Here is a 14,878-nt window from a genome sequence, read left to right as displayed (position 1 = left end):
TATTCCGACTAGTATCTGATGCAATTGACGAAACACGACTATTTTATCTTAGGGATGACGAGACTGTACAAATCTGTTTGCACAAAAGAGCAGAGCGGCGAAATGTCTTAAAGAAAGCAAGATCCGCGACATTACATTATTTGCTTAACTTGTTTTTATTTTGTGGTAGGCGAATTAACCAGACGATTTGACCAGGCGAATGATCATTAGGCGAGCTATTAACCAGACGATATACAAGGCAAAATAGCACGCGTCCTCTCTAGTTGCTCTGTCAAACTAATATCCTTGATCAGTTGTGATGTAGTTCCAATTGAGTATTTTGTTGTTTTATCAAAAGGTTACATGGAAATATTAAGAACCATTTGCCCTTCCAGTAGAGTCGCAAAACGTCTTAAAGAGAATCTTAAAGAGAGCCTGTTTTGTGACTCAGCCTTCATCTAACAAATTTTTTTCTTGCGACTGCTATGCGTTGGATTTAGGCGACCATCTTAAGATAACCTTCACCAGACAATCAATCCATCAAGCGACCAAGTTTTAGGTGTTTTTGTTCTAGGCATTCAAAATTCAAATGCCTAATTGTTGCTTCAGCGCATTGTCAGTACCAGTTACAATACGATTTTCGTTGAAGTTTATTGCAGAGGTAGTTGTTGGAGCCCCCCAAAGTTAAAGGTGGTTGTCGAAGTTGATTATCAAATGTTATTTTTGTCAAAGTTTGTAGTCGTAGGTAGTTGTTGGAGGAAGAAGTTGGCGGTACGAAAATGATCTTGGAGTTGGGTCACAAGAGTTTGTTGTTAGAGTCGGAATTGATCGCACGAAGGTGGCCATTGAAGTTGATTTTCGTTGGAGTTTGTTATAGGAGGTGGTATCAAAGCCTAAAACTTGTAATCATATAGTTGGTCATGCAATGATATTGTTCATCAGAGTTGGTTGTTGGAGTCCAAAATCAGGTCGAAGTTGGTTCTTGGAGTGTGACAATGGTAATCGTCAATGGCGTGGTTGATAAGTGTTGGAAACATTGGGAAGAAGGGAAAATTTGGTAAGTTGGTATAATATACCAACTTAACTTCACCAACGTTTAAAGTTGGTAAAGCAAAAACAATAAGTTTGTACGTTATACCAACTCAACTCATCTTTTCGCGTTTGCAAAACACACTTTAAATTCTCTTTAAAAAGGGTGAATTTTTTTTAAGTTGAGTCATATCACAAGAGATTGTGAGAAAAAGAAAAACCTCTGAATCTTGAAAAATAAGATGGCATGCATACAAGCCATTGAAATTTGAACCATAGATGCTAGCTACCTATGTACACAAGAAGGAAAAAGAAAAAGAGAGATATCACCACAAGCAAAATCTACTATTCTAGTAACTTTCTTTTCTTTATTTCACATCAAAAGATTTGCACTTGTTTCCCCTCTCTTCATCATTATCCAAATCCTTAAAATTAGGTACATTTGCATCACTTATATTCACCACTTGATATATATCATATTTAATACAAAGGGAAAAATGATCAAGATAAGGTAACATTGAGTTCAAATGATCGGAATTCAAGATCCATGAGTAACAATAAAAAGGAGAATTCCAAACATGGAGTGAAACAACTGTTGGCCTATTTTGTGATTTCAAGCAAATTCCAGAGTTTACGCCTTCGATCTTTCGAAATCGAGACTTGAATATTGCCAAGCAAGCATAGGAAAGATCATTTATATCACCACATTTTGCAGCTATTGAAATCATTGATATAATGCTTTTACTTGTAAATTTTGCAACACAAGAACCATCCATGGATTCTCCACCATATGCTTCAAAGAAGCTAAGATCTAATAAGGTTGCCATGTTTGAAGTTTTTGAAATCATGGTTTGAAGCTGAACAAAATGTAAAAAATTAATGTATAATAACAAACGTAAATGAGTGATTAAAAATATGAGAAATGTTAAAGTGTAACTTACGAGTGTTTCAGATAATAATTGCGGGTTCTGAATTAACTTTTTTGTCCAAATTCCACACCATATGATCTGAATGGTTAAAAATCCTTCTATTAGTACAGATCTTAAAGAAGTTGGCTTCTTTGTCCAATTGTTGATTCTATTTGGTTTAGAGATCGAACACAACTGACTTTACATGAATTTTCAAATTATCGAATCAAAAAAATAATTAAAGTATCTAAGTTTGAAAGTCACACATGAGAAGAGGAGAGAAAGAAGACTCAAGTTGACCAACAAAGATTGGACCTTCCCATTGGATGAATGGGACGTGCATGTTACCCATTTAGACTTAGGGAAGATAAATGTTTGGGTAAAAAACAGGAACTAACATCTTCAATCTTGATCTTGAACGAGATTGAGCCTTTCCATTTAATGAAATAGCATACACTAAATGTATTATTCCTTGTCTCATTATCATCCATAATCAACCTAATCTAATTCTGAAAACATGATCTTAATACACTATGCTATAATTTTTCTATAAACACATCATAAATACTAAGTATATAAGTTCATTGTCATCCTTAAAACTCTCGCTACAACCACACTAAGTCTTATATTGATTTAGACAAAGGCATTGGTGCCTAGATTTTTCATGATTTGTAGATCACATCTTTCTTGAACTACAAATTTCTTGTTAATGTAATGTACATTTTTTACAACTAACAATAACAAATAATTGGTGGCATTGTGATTGTGAATGGCATGTGTGAAAGAACCTATATAAAGAGCTAAAGCCTTAATATTTACAAAACATAGAAGGTATAGAAATTAAACTTCAGTATGTATGTATCAGTAGACAAAAGTCTTAAATTTATTTATTGTGCTATTTGAAAATGTTCCACCAAACAAAAACTAATCAATTTTTTATTTTTTATTTTTTTGCAAAATATTGTACATGTAACATAGCACTGTGGTTAAAGGAATCCAAAGGTCCTACTCAAACGTATATTCCCCTACTTAGAAACAACGCTATCGTCATACAATAAATATTATTTCTTAAAAAGTATGTATAATAAAATTTGGCTGGCATAACTAAAATAGATTTGTGCTTAATTACACTACAACAAATGACATTTCTTAAGGTATTTATCATCTTTCTTACAACATTCATCTTCATCCATCTTATTTGCAAGTCATCGTGTTACTTGATTAACGGGTAATGATATTTTGATTCAAATCGCTCCAACCATACACTTCCAAAAAATCCAACTGAAGGAAAGACCATTACTACAAATCCACCATAAGCAATTAATGAGAGACACAGAGTAGACTATAGCCAATTTCAAACATAATTAATATTATAGTGATGATAAAATTAAATGTAAGTTATGAAAAAGATGAATCAAGGTGCATATGTGTTATATGAATGAATGAATACGAGAAAGGGAAGTTAAAGTATTTACCATATTTCCGTGGATGCTCTTGAGAACACAATTCTGAATACAACCAAGATTATTGGTGGAGAAGGAGAATTGTTTCAGAGCTTCAACAAAATCATCAACAACCAGGACCATTGGCTTGAATACAACAAAACTTACATAAATTTCTTTATCATTGAAACCCACACACCACTCCATCTCTCCGATCTCTCTTCCTAAATTTTTGCTCTCTTAACTCTAAAGTTTCAGCTTTTGAAGAGAATTCAATTGAACTAAGTTCAAGGAAAGCACTAAAAAATGGGTTTTAACAAAGATTTATTCTTTTTTTTTAGGTCATTGAGGACTTCCCACACTTTGATTGGTCTTCTTTCTTTTGTCTTAGTCAGCTTCTGGAAGAAATGTCAAAAAAAAGATTAAAAAAAATTGTTACTTTTTTTAAAAGAAACTTGTAAAGGCTTGGAATTGTTGCATATTTTTCTGGAAAATGGGTGTTTGTCAACATTTGGGCTTGAAATGCTGATGTAAGTTGGAGTTTTTCTATGGCTTAAAATCCAAGTCAAATTAAATTATTGTTCTTTTCACATTGGCTTGAATTATGTTTGATTTTGTATTTGAATTGAATATGAACGTGCACGTATTCATCGGTTGTCTATTTTTAATATGAATTTCTCAACATTTTAACACTGCAATTCATCAATTAAAATTAGAAAACGTATTTCTGTATCTTTCAGCTACCACTATTTTAAGAATCTATCTATTTCAATAAAATTATAGAATTTGAAATTGGGAGTGCCTTCGAAAGAGTCAAACATGAGAGAAATTACTCCATGAAATCGCTGCAATGTGACGAGTAGTTTTGCACCATTAGATCTATAACAAAAAATGTAAAAGTCTGCTAAATATATATATGAGTTTATATATTAGAAAAATATACCCATTCACAGTCATTATGAGACAGTTACCCTGTGATACTTACCAATGAGAACCCTGTCAATTAGTAATATACATAAGAATTAGTCATAGATAATAATATGATTACATATGTTTCAGGATCATGGAATCCTTTTCTTTAAGGTAGTGTTAGTAAGGAGAAGGTGAATAATGTTATTGTTACCGTGATTGAATTTTTTTTCCAAAATAATTGAAAACTTATCATAAAGAACGAATAAAGGAGGAAGTTGTTCAAATGATAGAGGGATAGACTAATATTGTTGTCTATCATTGTTAGATAACAATAGACTAATATTGTTGTCTATCATTGATAGATACTATCTTTGTCTATCACTAATAGACAACAATTAACTACTATCCTATTGCTATCTATTAGTGGTAGACAATGGCAATGTTTTACGTGTTGATTACGGTCTATCTTCGAAAGATGGTGATAAAAAATGTGGTTCACCAAATTCGAGGTAAAAGAAAATTATCAAATACTTCCAAGGAAAAGAAAAGAATTTCTCACGGTAGTAATGTTGGCCTTGTTTCCTGTCTCTTTGGATTCAAAACTCAACGATGCCAATTTCTTAAACAGAGAACAATCAAAGCATGGAAGAAACTGACTTTATCCAAATACACTGGCACTAAAATTTGTACATGGTTTCCAAGAAACTGACTTTAATGAACGTTTACAATCCTAACTCCACAACGAACTCCTCGCTTTCCACTTCACATAACTTCTAAAAAAAGAAGGTGCATAAAAATCATCTGATGCTGGATTGCTGATAAAGCACAAAATGATACGACCAGTGAGGTATTGAACCAAAAATAATAACCTTCTTAATCGCCTTTACATTCTGATTTCATCACTCTCAATAACAAATTGTATAAAAGTTTCTTTACCCCTAAAGTATAGCCGTCAAGTTTGCGGTTAGGTTTCAAAAAGAATGTATTGTATCCTCCCAAAACACGTGGGATGTAATCTTATATCGATCAGGTATTGACTCATGGTTTGTACAGGACCTGCACATAGAATATTTAAGTATTTATAAGACATTGATGAAAGCCAAGGTTCTTCAATTGTGGCAAATTTAAACCATACCTGCAAGTCATTGACTTGGCTTCGAAAAATTATGAAGTGTTTATTGTTCATGTTATCAATTGACATTTTGCGCATCATGATTTATGTTTCATGACATGAGGAAGAGAATGAGGTATACAATAAATAACTAGTCGTAGCACCATTTTACGCCATTTCTGGTGGGTGTTTGATATCAGAGGAGGTGTTCTGAATAACCTTCTTCATAATATCATTCAAATTCTTAGAGGAACTTTAATTTGAAAATGTTAAAATAGTTCAATTTAGTTTTGTGGAGGGGTTACAGTATTTTCTCAAGGAAAGACTGACGGCGTAATTGAAAATCATCTTTTATCTTCCAAACTCCTAGATGGAGTTCAGGTCTCTCTTCTCTGGTTAAAAGCTCAGTGATTATTGTCCCCCCCTTTTCTTTTCAAACAACATGTGGAGAGCATATTTATAAATTTCTTGAGCTGTATGCCTACAGAAGCCCTTTTTTCCTTTTTAATCACTTGGGAGTTTCAAGAGGAGTACATTACCTGCTTATAGGTCTACAGGAATTCTTAAACCATCGTGAGCAAGCTGCACTGGAATTCCTTCCCTGAATAAAATAAAATAAAAGAGTGGGGTCTTAATTAGTAAGTAATGTTATAGCATACCTCTAATTCTATGATTTAAATCTATGACTTCAAAGATATCGCTTTTCTGTTTTTAACTTCACTAGAATAAAATCAGTATCTCACAGTCTCACTATTACCCACCCGCTTGTAAATGGCAATCAAATATGACAAAGATCAAGAGTTAGTTCCGTCACCTTTTGGACCAGTCAAGCAGGAACTCATTGTCCTTATGGTGATCAAATTCATGTGTCATTCCAATTAACATGGCTCGTTTCGGATTTAACTTCTTCACAGCATCCAGGGTCTGCAAAAGCTCTCGTCAGTATGTCAATCGTGCAAGGGATACCAATAAATTTAATATCACAATAATTCATGACAAACCTGAGGGAAGCAAAAGTGAGTGTTATGGGATCCATTCTGCAGTCAATAAACAACCACTAAAGTTTAACTTCATTGGCAAAATACATAATCTCTCATATATTTTTTAAATGAAAATTATCAAGTCACCAATTAGTTTATGGTGAAATAGAGAAAATAAATAATTATTATTATTATGAGTGTCTGCAGAAAAGAACTTCAGCTGCAGAAGAATTCCTATATTTGGATGAGCAAAGGTTGTTAAAAAAATAATAATCTAATATATTGCCTTGAATTTCAACTATCATCTTGTTTAAATATATAAACTTGTCAAGAGAACCCCCAGCCTCCTGCTTGTTACTTCAATTTCAAAATTCATTGTTATTGCTGAAACATCATGTTATACTGAATTCTAGACTCCATGCAAATGCCCAAGATCTAGGATTTGGAGTTTAAAACATGGACTAGAAACATAACAACTTCATCATTCCTTTGCATCCCTTCCAACTTGAACCTAACACATGGCAACCGTAGCCCTAGCCTTGACATTTCATCTATTCGAATCTCATGTGGGGCATCCAATCATAGAGGATCTAAGAGATGTACATAATGAAATTAAGAGTAAAGAGTCTATCAAATGATCACTGACCTTATACAACGTGTCCAAGATAAGAAGATCCACTTGCCCAGCTCCATTTATTGAAATAACTATAAACCCAAAATAAAAAATTAAATAGAAGAATTGAAGTTTAACGATAGCTGTCATAAAGTTTTTGCTTTTTGGAGGGAAACAAAACATAATCAATAAAATGAATTACGTAAAGAGGCTCGAGGAGGACACAAAGGCTATCCAAAATTGCAATAATAATTACAAAAAAGAGCAATAAATAAGAAACGAAAAAGAAAAAGAAAAGAGGTGCGATCAATGTGTTTTGAACTTTTGATTTTATCTTGAAATCTCTAACATAATAGGAAATCTTTTCATATTAAAAATTCTTAAATTCTTAACGTAATCTTAATTACCAATGTCATTCTTCTGTCACTAAGCACTTCGAAAACATGAAGTAAAATTTTGAACGCACGAACTCTAGGTTAAATCCAAAGAATCAATTCGTAGGGTTTGTCAAGATTAGAAGCCTCAAAGTAATGATTCTTCTAAAACCTTTTCACGAGCAACTTATATGAAAAGAGTAAAGGATGAGTATGTACATAAAACAAAGGTGACACTACCCATACCATGTTCTGTACTTGGAGGAATTCGTGAAACGTCAGAAATATAAGCTACTCTATAATTTTCACCAAAAAGAAACCCCAAACATATATAATCTTCTCCATGCATAACCTACATATAGAGAAATACAAGTTAAAAATGTAAAAGGAGATAGAACGAACAAGAGACTTATGCCAATTGAGTATGTAAAACTGACGGGCAAAGGAATAAATCGCAAGCCTGATGCAACAAATGGTTTCTCGTGATGATTCTCAATTATCTTCCAGTCAAGCTGTGCCACACGTCTCACTTCTTGGCCTTCTTTAAGTTTCTTCTGGACTAGGTAAGGAAACTTCACTGAAATGCTGATTCAAAAGACCATTTTTCAAAATATTACAAATTAGATAGTAACTCAGGTACATGTCATATTACAAATTGAGAAAATGTTTGACATAACTACTCCGGTCCTGTATCTTATCACTAACTAGTCCCTTAATCACGTATTGAAAAGACGAGCACTTGCAGTCATTCCCTTCTCACATATGACTAAGATGTTCAAACGAGCAGAACAAAAAAAATTCGACTTCCATCTGTATTTTAGATGTCTTTATACTTGAAACCAGGAAGTCAAATATATATAGATCACCATCATCAATCCAGGTTTATATTATACATCTTTCATTTTTTATTTATCCATCTATAATCATATTCTACGCCTTCAAAGATATGTCGAGTCAGTTTTCCTGAAAAAGTTCAAATAGAAAGCATGACAATGGAACCAAGTCAAGTTCATACTGCCTAATAAATTCCATGGAACATCAAAGGATGAAGCATCAAGAAGTCTATACTCAATCCTCAAAGAGTAGCAAGTGTTTACACTCTAAAAATATAGGTATATAGATAGATGGATGAAAGAGTGAAGTTGCACGGGCTACTTTGACAGATAACATTAAATAGTGATTCCAGAGAATCTCGAAGAAATGAAAAATCAAGCAAGACTAAACCTGGAGATCGGAGGGTAACACACATGATGATGCTAAAAAATGAAGGCACAGAAAATCCTCGAGTGTGGCAATCAGGATGTACTATCTTGTGGGATAAAATAACACAATATAAGGATAGTTAAAATAACCTTTCCATTGAATGCTGACTGAGGTAAATTGGTGTAGGATCAATATCATTTACTGCGTTAAAAGGTTGCACAGCACGTATATCATCCAGCCCAAGAATCGCATCAGCATGTTCATGGGTCAAAATAATCTGCAGGTATACAATTTTATTTCAACTGCACCATCTCCAACTACAGTATTCTTTCTGAATTCTAAAAAGAACAAATTTTGTTTCATAACACACAATCAAGCAAATAGGTTTTTTTTTAAAAAAAAAAGAAAGAAGCAAGAAGAAATAATTACTTTTTTCAATAAGTAGCCACTAGCCACTTATATCCGTCTAATGCAGTACCATACAAAAAAGTTATTGATTATCGTAGAAGTTTGCAGCTCAGAATTGGTCATCTACAAAGCAAAAACACAACTCGAATGCTAGATTCTCACTGCTGAATGCATATAAGACATAAATAGATGCAAGCACGCAGCACATCTAAATAAGCTTTGCAGTTAAGCTAATTTCTGACATGACATCATTTTAGAAAGTTTTATGATATCAAACTGCAATTGGGAACATTCGAATATAGTGTGAATTAGAGTAAAGTTGCTTATCTCATAGACGATGAAAACCCCAAGTTCCCAAAACTCACAGAGAAATCAAACACTTACTAAAAGTTGCAGCGCGGTCTTTTGAGAAAAATGCTTTTTGGGCATAAAACAGTAACAAATAGCTTTTGGGATTCTTTAATGCATATGGTTCCAAGTCAAACATTAGGTTAAAGCCTTAATGGGATCAGTAGTAGGTGTTCATACATAATAATAACAACAATCATTGAAAAAGAAAAATCAAGACAATCACCAATTCACCATAGCACAAATATACTTAAAACTTTTAATAGGCGAGATACTTTTTGGAATTGAAACGAAGCTTATAAGCATGTGTCCAGACCGGTTTATCCAAATATTGATTGAGATAACCATCTAACCAATATTTTATGTTGAGAAACTTGTATGACATTCATATCTTAGGCTAGTAGTCAATATAGCATAACCCACAATTTTAAAGACATCTACGGTAATGTTCAATTCTTTTATTCAGCCATGGGAATTCCTAAAATGAATTAATATGAAATCTCAGAGAAAAACTATTCTACGGAATCATAATAGATTTTAGACATATAAGAAGAGCTGCACAAAGATAACTTACTGAATCAACTTTGGGAATCCGATGGTGAGTAAACCATCGTAGTACTTGCTCCCTGAATGTTTTCCCTACATCAATTAAAATATAATGATGGCTGCCATCTGGTTGGCAATAGTCAATGAGAAGAGATGTATTGCACCTGCAAATCAATAAACCATAAATCAAACAAGGAAAACTAAAACCACACGCTTCCCCCAACATGCTACAGATCTGCTCAGTTACAGATGTTAGGAAGAAAGGAAATTGAGATAGAATGAGAAAGTGGAAACAGAAAAAATAACAAATTCCGAAATCCTTACATTCAAAATATCAATTCAACCGAACTTCATCCCAACACCAGATACACGAATAAACAAATATGCTTTCCGTAAATCGAAAAATATTAACTCCAGATCTAACATCATGACAATTAAGAAGCAGTCCACAAATAACATGACATTACCAAACTCCATTCCTCGACGGAAACAAAATCCTAGACGAAGAGACACAATGCGCGATCCAGACAGGGAACAATTCCTATAGTAAGGAGACACGCAGAAGCAGACTTAAACATGGAAAAAAACCCGGGGAAATGAAATCACCTGTAATTAGGGTTTTTCTCAGGTGGAAGGGAGAGGGCCAGGGAACAGATGCGGCAGGGGGGATCAGAGGGCTGAATCAGGCACATTGCATTGGGGACAGCGCTGGAACAGCCAGTACCTAAAAAGATCAAAGCCGATTGATTATGAGTAAGAGTGAGAGAAGGTCCATTCTGAGAGACATCGAGGTCCGCCATTTTTGCCGGTTGAATCTCAGTTGTTAGCGTTGGTTGGGAGAAAAAGGGGAGCAAGAGAAATGGAGAATGTAATAGGGTGAAGGCTCCTGAGACAACGGAAGGGAGTGGGAGTTTTATAAGGCCGTCGTCTTCCCACGCGAAAAATGCACAACGGTCTTGACACTTGGCGGTTCACACCGGGCTCTAACGGTATCAATGTATCAAAACCAATATTCATGATGTAGGGATTAACTGCTAGTGTGCCACCCTTTCTTTTTCTTGATGGGGCAAATTTCATTTGTTCTGATACAGATTATCTAGCTAGCAAAGGTATTGTATTTTTGTAGCGTGGTGTGGTACATTTTGATAAATTGGAAAAAGTAAGTATTTAGTAAGACTAGAATACCATTTAATTGCTTACCTTTCGGGGCTTGGAACTTAACTATTTGTGTAACTCTTTAGTTCTCATTCAATTGAGGGTTATGCTATAATGACAACCTTAAAAGGTGAACATGCGAAGGTTGTTAGACAATGAAATCAATAAGTTTTGAACTCAATACAACTCGGTTGATCTTTTCTCTAATGCAATGATAGGTTTTAAAGAGTTATTTTAGGCATAGACTATATAGGAGATTTGACCAACAATATGTTTAACACTACATTTCCTTTTAAAAGCAACATGCATTCTCTTAGTGTAAAGAAACCCCATTTTTAGATTTACAAGATTACCAATATAGTACGTTGAATCCAAATTATTACGATTGAAAGAAGATTGGACAATAGTTGAATTTGAACTCAAATTCGATTAGATACCAATTACCACACGTGGTTTGATCTCCCTTGAACAACAACAAAAACAGAAGAGTGAAAATAAGTGATACTCCCTTCCCCAAAACACAAAAATGAGCTTAATTGGGCTTAGGCCCATAATCAAGGTTTAGTGTCCCTTCTTGGGCGAGGACTTGCTTCCAAAGTCCATTACGATCTTTTTAATGAATTTGTTCATCTAAAATCAATATTAATGAAAATAAACATACTCTTGTTGAATAAGAAATTTTTTATCAATCCTAAATTGTCACCTCATATACTAAAACTAAATTAATCATAAAAATTATAAATAATTGAATTTAAAACTAATTAAAAAATTGACATGTGTCTCAAATTAGAATTGAAGACATAAATCGGTCAATTATGATAATACACATGTTTTCATTATGATCATTGGATCAAGTTAATTATTTTGATTTAATAAAATATGAGCTTTAAACAACTATAACCTAAATAGGTGTTGTTTTATTATAAGTTGGACCTAATATTGCTAAAATCTAACATTGACTGCAACTGAAAATTCTTCAGCCACTACAATACAGACCTTGAATCTTGAATACAAAGCCTAGAAGAGACAAGATAGACCAATTTCATCATGGCTCCTTGGTAGGGGTGAAATCGAGTTGGATTGGGAGACATTCTCAACCCAACCCATATTTTTAGGTTATTTGAGTTGACAATCTGAATAACCCGAATTTAGTTTCTAACCCAACCCAAACAACAACTCATAATACAATCAGAGAAACTGTGGTGGAGGCAGATCGAATAAAGGAGGAAGAGGAAACAAAAATAAACCTGAGTGCCAAATCTGCATAAAATTTGGCCATATTGCTGATAGATGTTACTTTCGATATGCTCCAAGAACTATTAACTCATGTTACTTCGTAAACTCATCTACTTCTTCATATACTAATACATCTCACAATTCACAGATGTCTGCAATGGTTGCTTCTTTTGATTTGAACATTGACAGCAACTGGTATCCTAACTCGGGAGCTGCAAATCATTTAACTCACAGTCTGAGTAATCTATCTACTGGATTTGAGTATGGTGGAGAACATCAGATCTACAGTGCAAATGAGTCAGGTTTGCCAATACTTCATTATGGTTTAATTCATCATTTGTTCCATCAAAATCATTAGTTCTTGAAAATTTACTTCATGTTCCTTCCATTACAAAGAATTTGATTAGTGTCTCTCAATTTGCAAAAGACAATAAAGTGTTCTTAGAATTTCATCCCACCTTTTTGTTATGTGAAGGATCAGGGAACTGACCAAATACTTCTCTAAGGACACCTTTGTAATGGTCTGTACCAATTTAGTCTCAAATCATTTAATAAAAAACATATGAAGTCTGCACCTAATATCTGTTCTAGTGCTTTAACTACTATCTTATCTCATTCCCATTTGAATATATACTACTGATATATAGCATAGACGATTAGACCATCTCCACCCAAATGTTATCCGAAATGCTTTGAAACATGTCCATTATCACAATATCAATATGAATAAAATGAATTTATGTAAACCGTGTGCACTAGGTAAACATCACGCTCTTTCCTTTCCTAATTCCAATACACAATATTCATATCCACTACAACTTATTGTGTATGATCTTTAGGGCCCTACTTTTAACATATCTAGAAATGGCTATAGATACTACATTAGCTTTGTTGGTGCTTATAGTAGGTGTGTCACACCCCGATTCACAGACCTTCTTGCTTTTCTTGAGAGACGCCATGCGACTTGAGCATCTCTAACGCTATTAAACACCAAAGACACTCATCTTAAATCCTTTATCTTGTTTAAATGCCAAATATTTTAAATAACATGCTTTAGGCGATAAAGATTAACGCAATCAACATAACCAAACTTGAACTTTATTAACAATAGGCATTTAGTACATGAACTTACAATTACAACACTTCGACCAAAATAAATGACATTAACAAAAAACTCTTAAACGTCTGGTAGCTTTCTCAACTCGTTGCAAGCCTTTCAACCTTCTTCTCTACTTGGCCTAAAAGCTCGATCCTGAAAGGTGAATTTTAAAAGGTAAGTCTAAAAGACTTAGTGAGGTTTTATGAAAACTTTTTCACAATACCCTTTGATAAATCATTTTTGTCAAATCATAAACTTTAATGCAAATTAGTTTATCAATAAATACATCATTTCGTAAAAACATATCGAAACACATATAATCATTTTTACATTAGAATCAGATCAACTTTGAAATCACATCAAAATAAATTTTGCATAAACACCCATTAGTCAATCATAATCATTCTTTTCGCCAAGGATTTTGAATTGTTCTCTATGCTTGGTCTCATTACCTCGCGTTTAGACTACTGTATCAACAACATCCGAGAACATACAAATTTGTCCTTGTTGCTTAGGTCGCCTAACACAATGCAATCATTCTCTACATTGGTTAGCTTCATTCCACCATGTAGGCTTTTTTTACATGACTGCCTTTTAACCTTATGTGCACATAACAATTAGCTCATTCAGAGGAAATAACTAATGGTTTGAACACCATTTCTTAATTAATATCATTGTCATCAAATCAAGCTTTAAACATTATAAAACATGTTTGAAATCATATAAATACTTTAAAAGTACACTTTGATAAAGAATGCACTCATAAATATTTTTAAGAAAAGATCACTCACCAAACTTTACCAAAAATCCTCATCTTCCTTCTCTTTCTGCGGAGCCTTCTCACGAAACAAACCCCTACACTGAAGGAATAAAAGCCCTTGACATTGGAAGATTTTACCGAACCATCTCTCAATTTAATTTGAAAATCTGAAAAATACTAGTACATTGAAAAAATAATATAGAAACAAATTTTCTTATTAAGACTTAAAAGTCGAGCATGCTTTCTAATTATAGATTAGAGAAAGAAAATTTTTCTTGTTTGACGTTTATAAATCTACAATATAAATCTACAAATTGGGACACCACTCATCAAAGACCTTTCTATCATCTAGGATGAGATTGGTTTGTGGAAATCAATTGAGATGAAAACAAGTTTATAGATTTTTTAGAGAAACTATTTTGCAGAAAAGCAAAATCATCAGTTGAAGGAAAAATATTTTGTTCTCTATATTTATAACTCTATTTTCTTCATGGAGTAGGAAAGTGACTAAGAGAAAGTCGCGAGATTCTATTAATTTAAAAAATATTAAATTAATAAAAATTTCAAAGAAACTAATTAGTTAACTATTAATCAATTAGTTAATAATTAATTAAATCATATTTAATAAACAATATCTTATAGCTTTATATTAATTTAATTAAATCAAATTTAATTAAATAATATTAAACTAAACTATTAATTAATTCTTGAATTAATTAATAACTAAATTAAATATCTTATATTTAACTTAAATTAAATTTGAATAATATTCAAG

The 14,878-nt window shown here is 33.1% G+C and overlaps 2 protein-coding genes and 1 long non-coding RNA gene across 6 annotated transcripts; all 3 read right to left on the bottom strand.

Annotated features, from left to right (window-relative positions):
• Positions 1-1,334: 1,334 nt before the first annotated feature.
• LOC105434510 lies at positions 1,335-3,914 on the bottom strand. 3 transcript variants are annotated; one of them, XM_011650217.2, is made up of 3 exons: positions 3,392-3,879; positions 1,950-2,015; positions 1,335-1,865 (listed from the first exon to the last, which is right to left on the bottom strand). In XM_011650217.2, the coding sequence occupies exons 1-3, from the start codon at positions 3,563-3,565 to the stop codon at positions 1,377-1,379; spliced, it is 729 nt and encodes a 242-aa protein (XP_011648519.1). In that variant the 5' UTR covers positions 3,566-3,879; the 3' UTR covers positions 1,335-1,376. The 3 variants fall into 3 exon arrangements, 2 of the variants coding, with proteins under 2 accessions (XP_011648519.1, XP_031738897.1); XM_031883037.1 differs by having other exon boundaries at positions 1,335-2,015; positions 3,392-3,914; XR_004215425.1 differs by lacking the exons at positions 1,335-1,865; positions 1,950-2,015 and adding an exon at positions 2,842-3,215 and having other exon boundaries at positions 3,392-3,819.
• Positions 3,915-4,801: 887 nt separating this feature from the next.
• On the bottom strand, positions 4,802-10,879 carry LOC101211460 (putative hydrolase C777.06c). Of its 2 annotated transcripts, XR_004214201.1 has the most exons (11): positions 10,460-10,879; positions 9,882-10,017; positions 8,701-8,828; positions 7,786-7,933; positions 7,595-7,700; positions 7,008-7,066; positions 6,383-6,418; positions 6,196-6,305; positions 5,921-5,982; positions 5,207-5,326; positions 4,802-5,085 (listed from the first exon to the last, which is right to left on the bottom strand). XR_004214201.1 is itself a non-coding variant. In XM_011660621.2 (10 exons), the coding sequence occupies exons 1-9, from the start codon at positions 10,651-10,653 to the stop codon at positions 5,925-5,927; spliced, it is 975 nt and encodes a 324-aa protein (XP_011658923.1). In that variant the 5' UTR covers positions 10,654-10,879; the 3' UTR covers positions 4,809-5,326; positions 5,921-5,924. The 2 variants fall into 2 exon arrangements, 1 of the variants encoding a protein (XP_011658923.1); XM_011660621.2 differs by having other exon boundaries at positions 4,809-5,326.
• A 2,447-nt stretch (positions 10,880-13,326) lies between these two features.
• On the bottom strand, positions 13,327-14,670 carry LOC116401728. Its single transcript, XR_004214065.1, has 2 exons — positions 14,135-14,670; positions 13,327-13,496 (listed from the first exon to the last, which is right to left on the bottom strand). It is a non-coding gene; the product is annotated as an uncharacterized LOC116401728 (long non-coding RNA).
• Positions 14,671-14,878: the final 208 nt, after the last annotated feature.

The sequence above is a fragment of the Cucumis sativus genome, chromosome 1 (genome assembly GCF_000004075.3).
Source record: "Cucumis sativus cultivar 9930 chromosome 1, Cucumber_9930_V3, whole genome shotgun sequence".
Taxonomy (NCBI): Eukaryota; Viridiplantae; Streptophyta; class Magnoliopsida; order Cucurbitales; family Cucurbitaceae; genus Cucumis; species Cucumis sativus.
This window is presented reverse-complemented; position numbering and strand designations above follow the sequence as displayed.

Coding starts and splice junctions, on each gene's coding strand:
- LOC101211460 (XM_011660621.2), bottom strand. CDS start 10,653: ATGGCGGACCTCGATGTCTCTCAGAATGGACCTTCTCTCACTCTTACT. Junction 7,701..7,785: donor TGCGATTTATTCCTTTGCCC/GTCAGTTTTACA, acceptor CTCTATATGTAG/GTTATGCATGGAGAAGATTA. Junction 6,306..6,382: donor CTCACTTTTGCTTCCCTCAG/GTTTGTCATGAA, acceptor GAGCTTTTGCAG/ACCCTGGATGCTGTGAAGAA.
- LOC105434510 (XM_031883037.1), bottom strand. CDS start 3,565: ATGGAGTGGTGTGTGGGTTTCAATGATAAAGAAATTTATGTAAGTTTT. Junction 2,016..3,391: donor AGAGCATCCACGGAAATATG/GTAAATACTTTA, acceptor TTAACCATTCAG/ATCATATGGTGTGGAATTTG.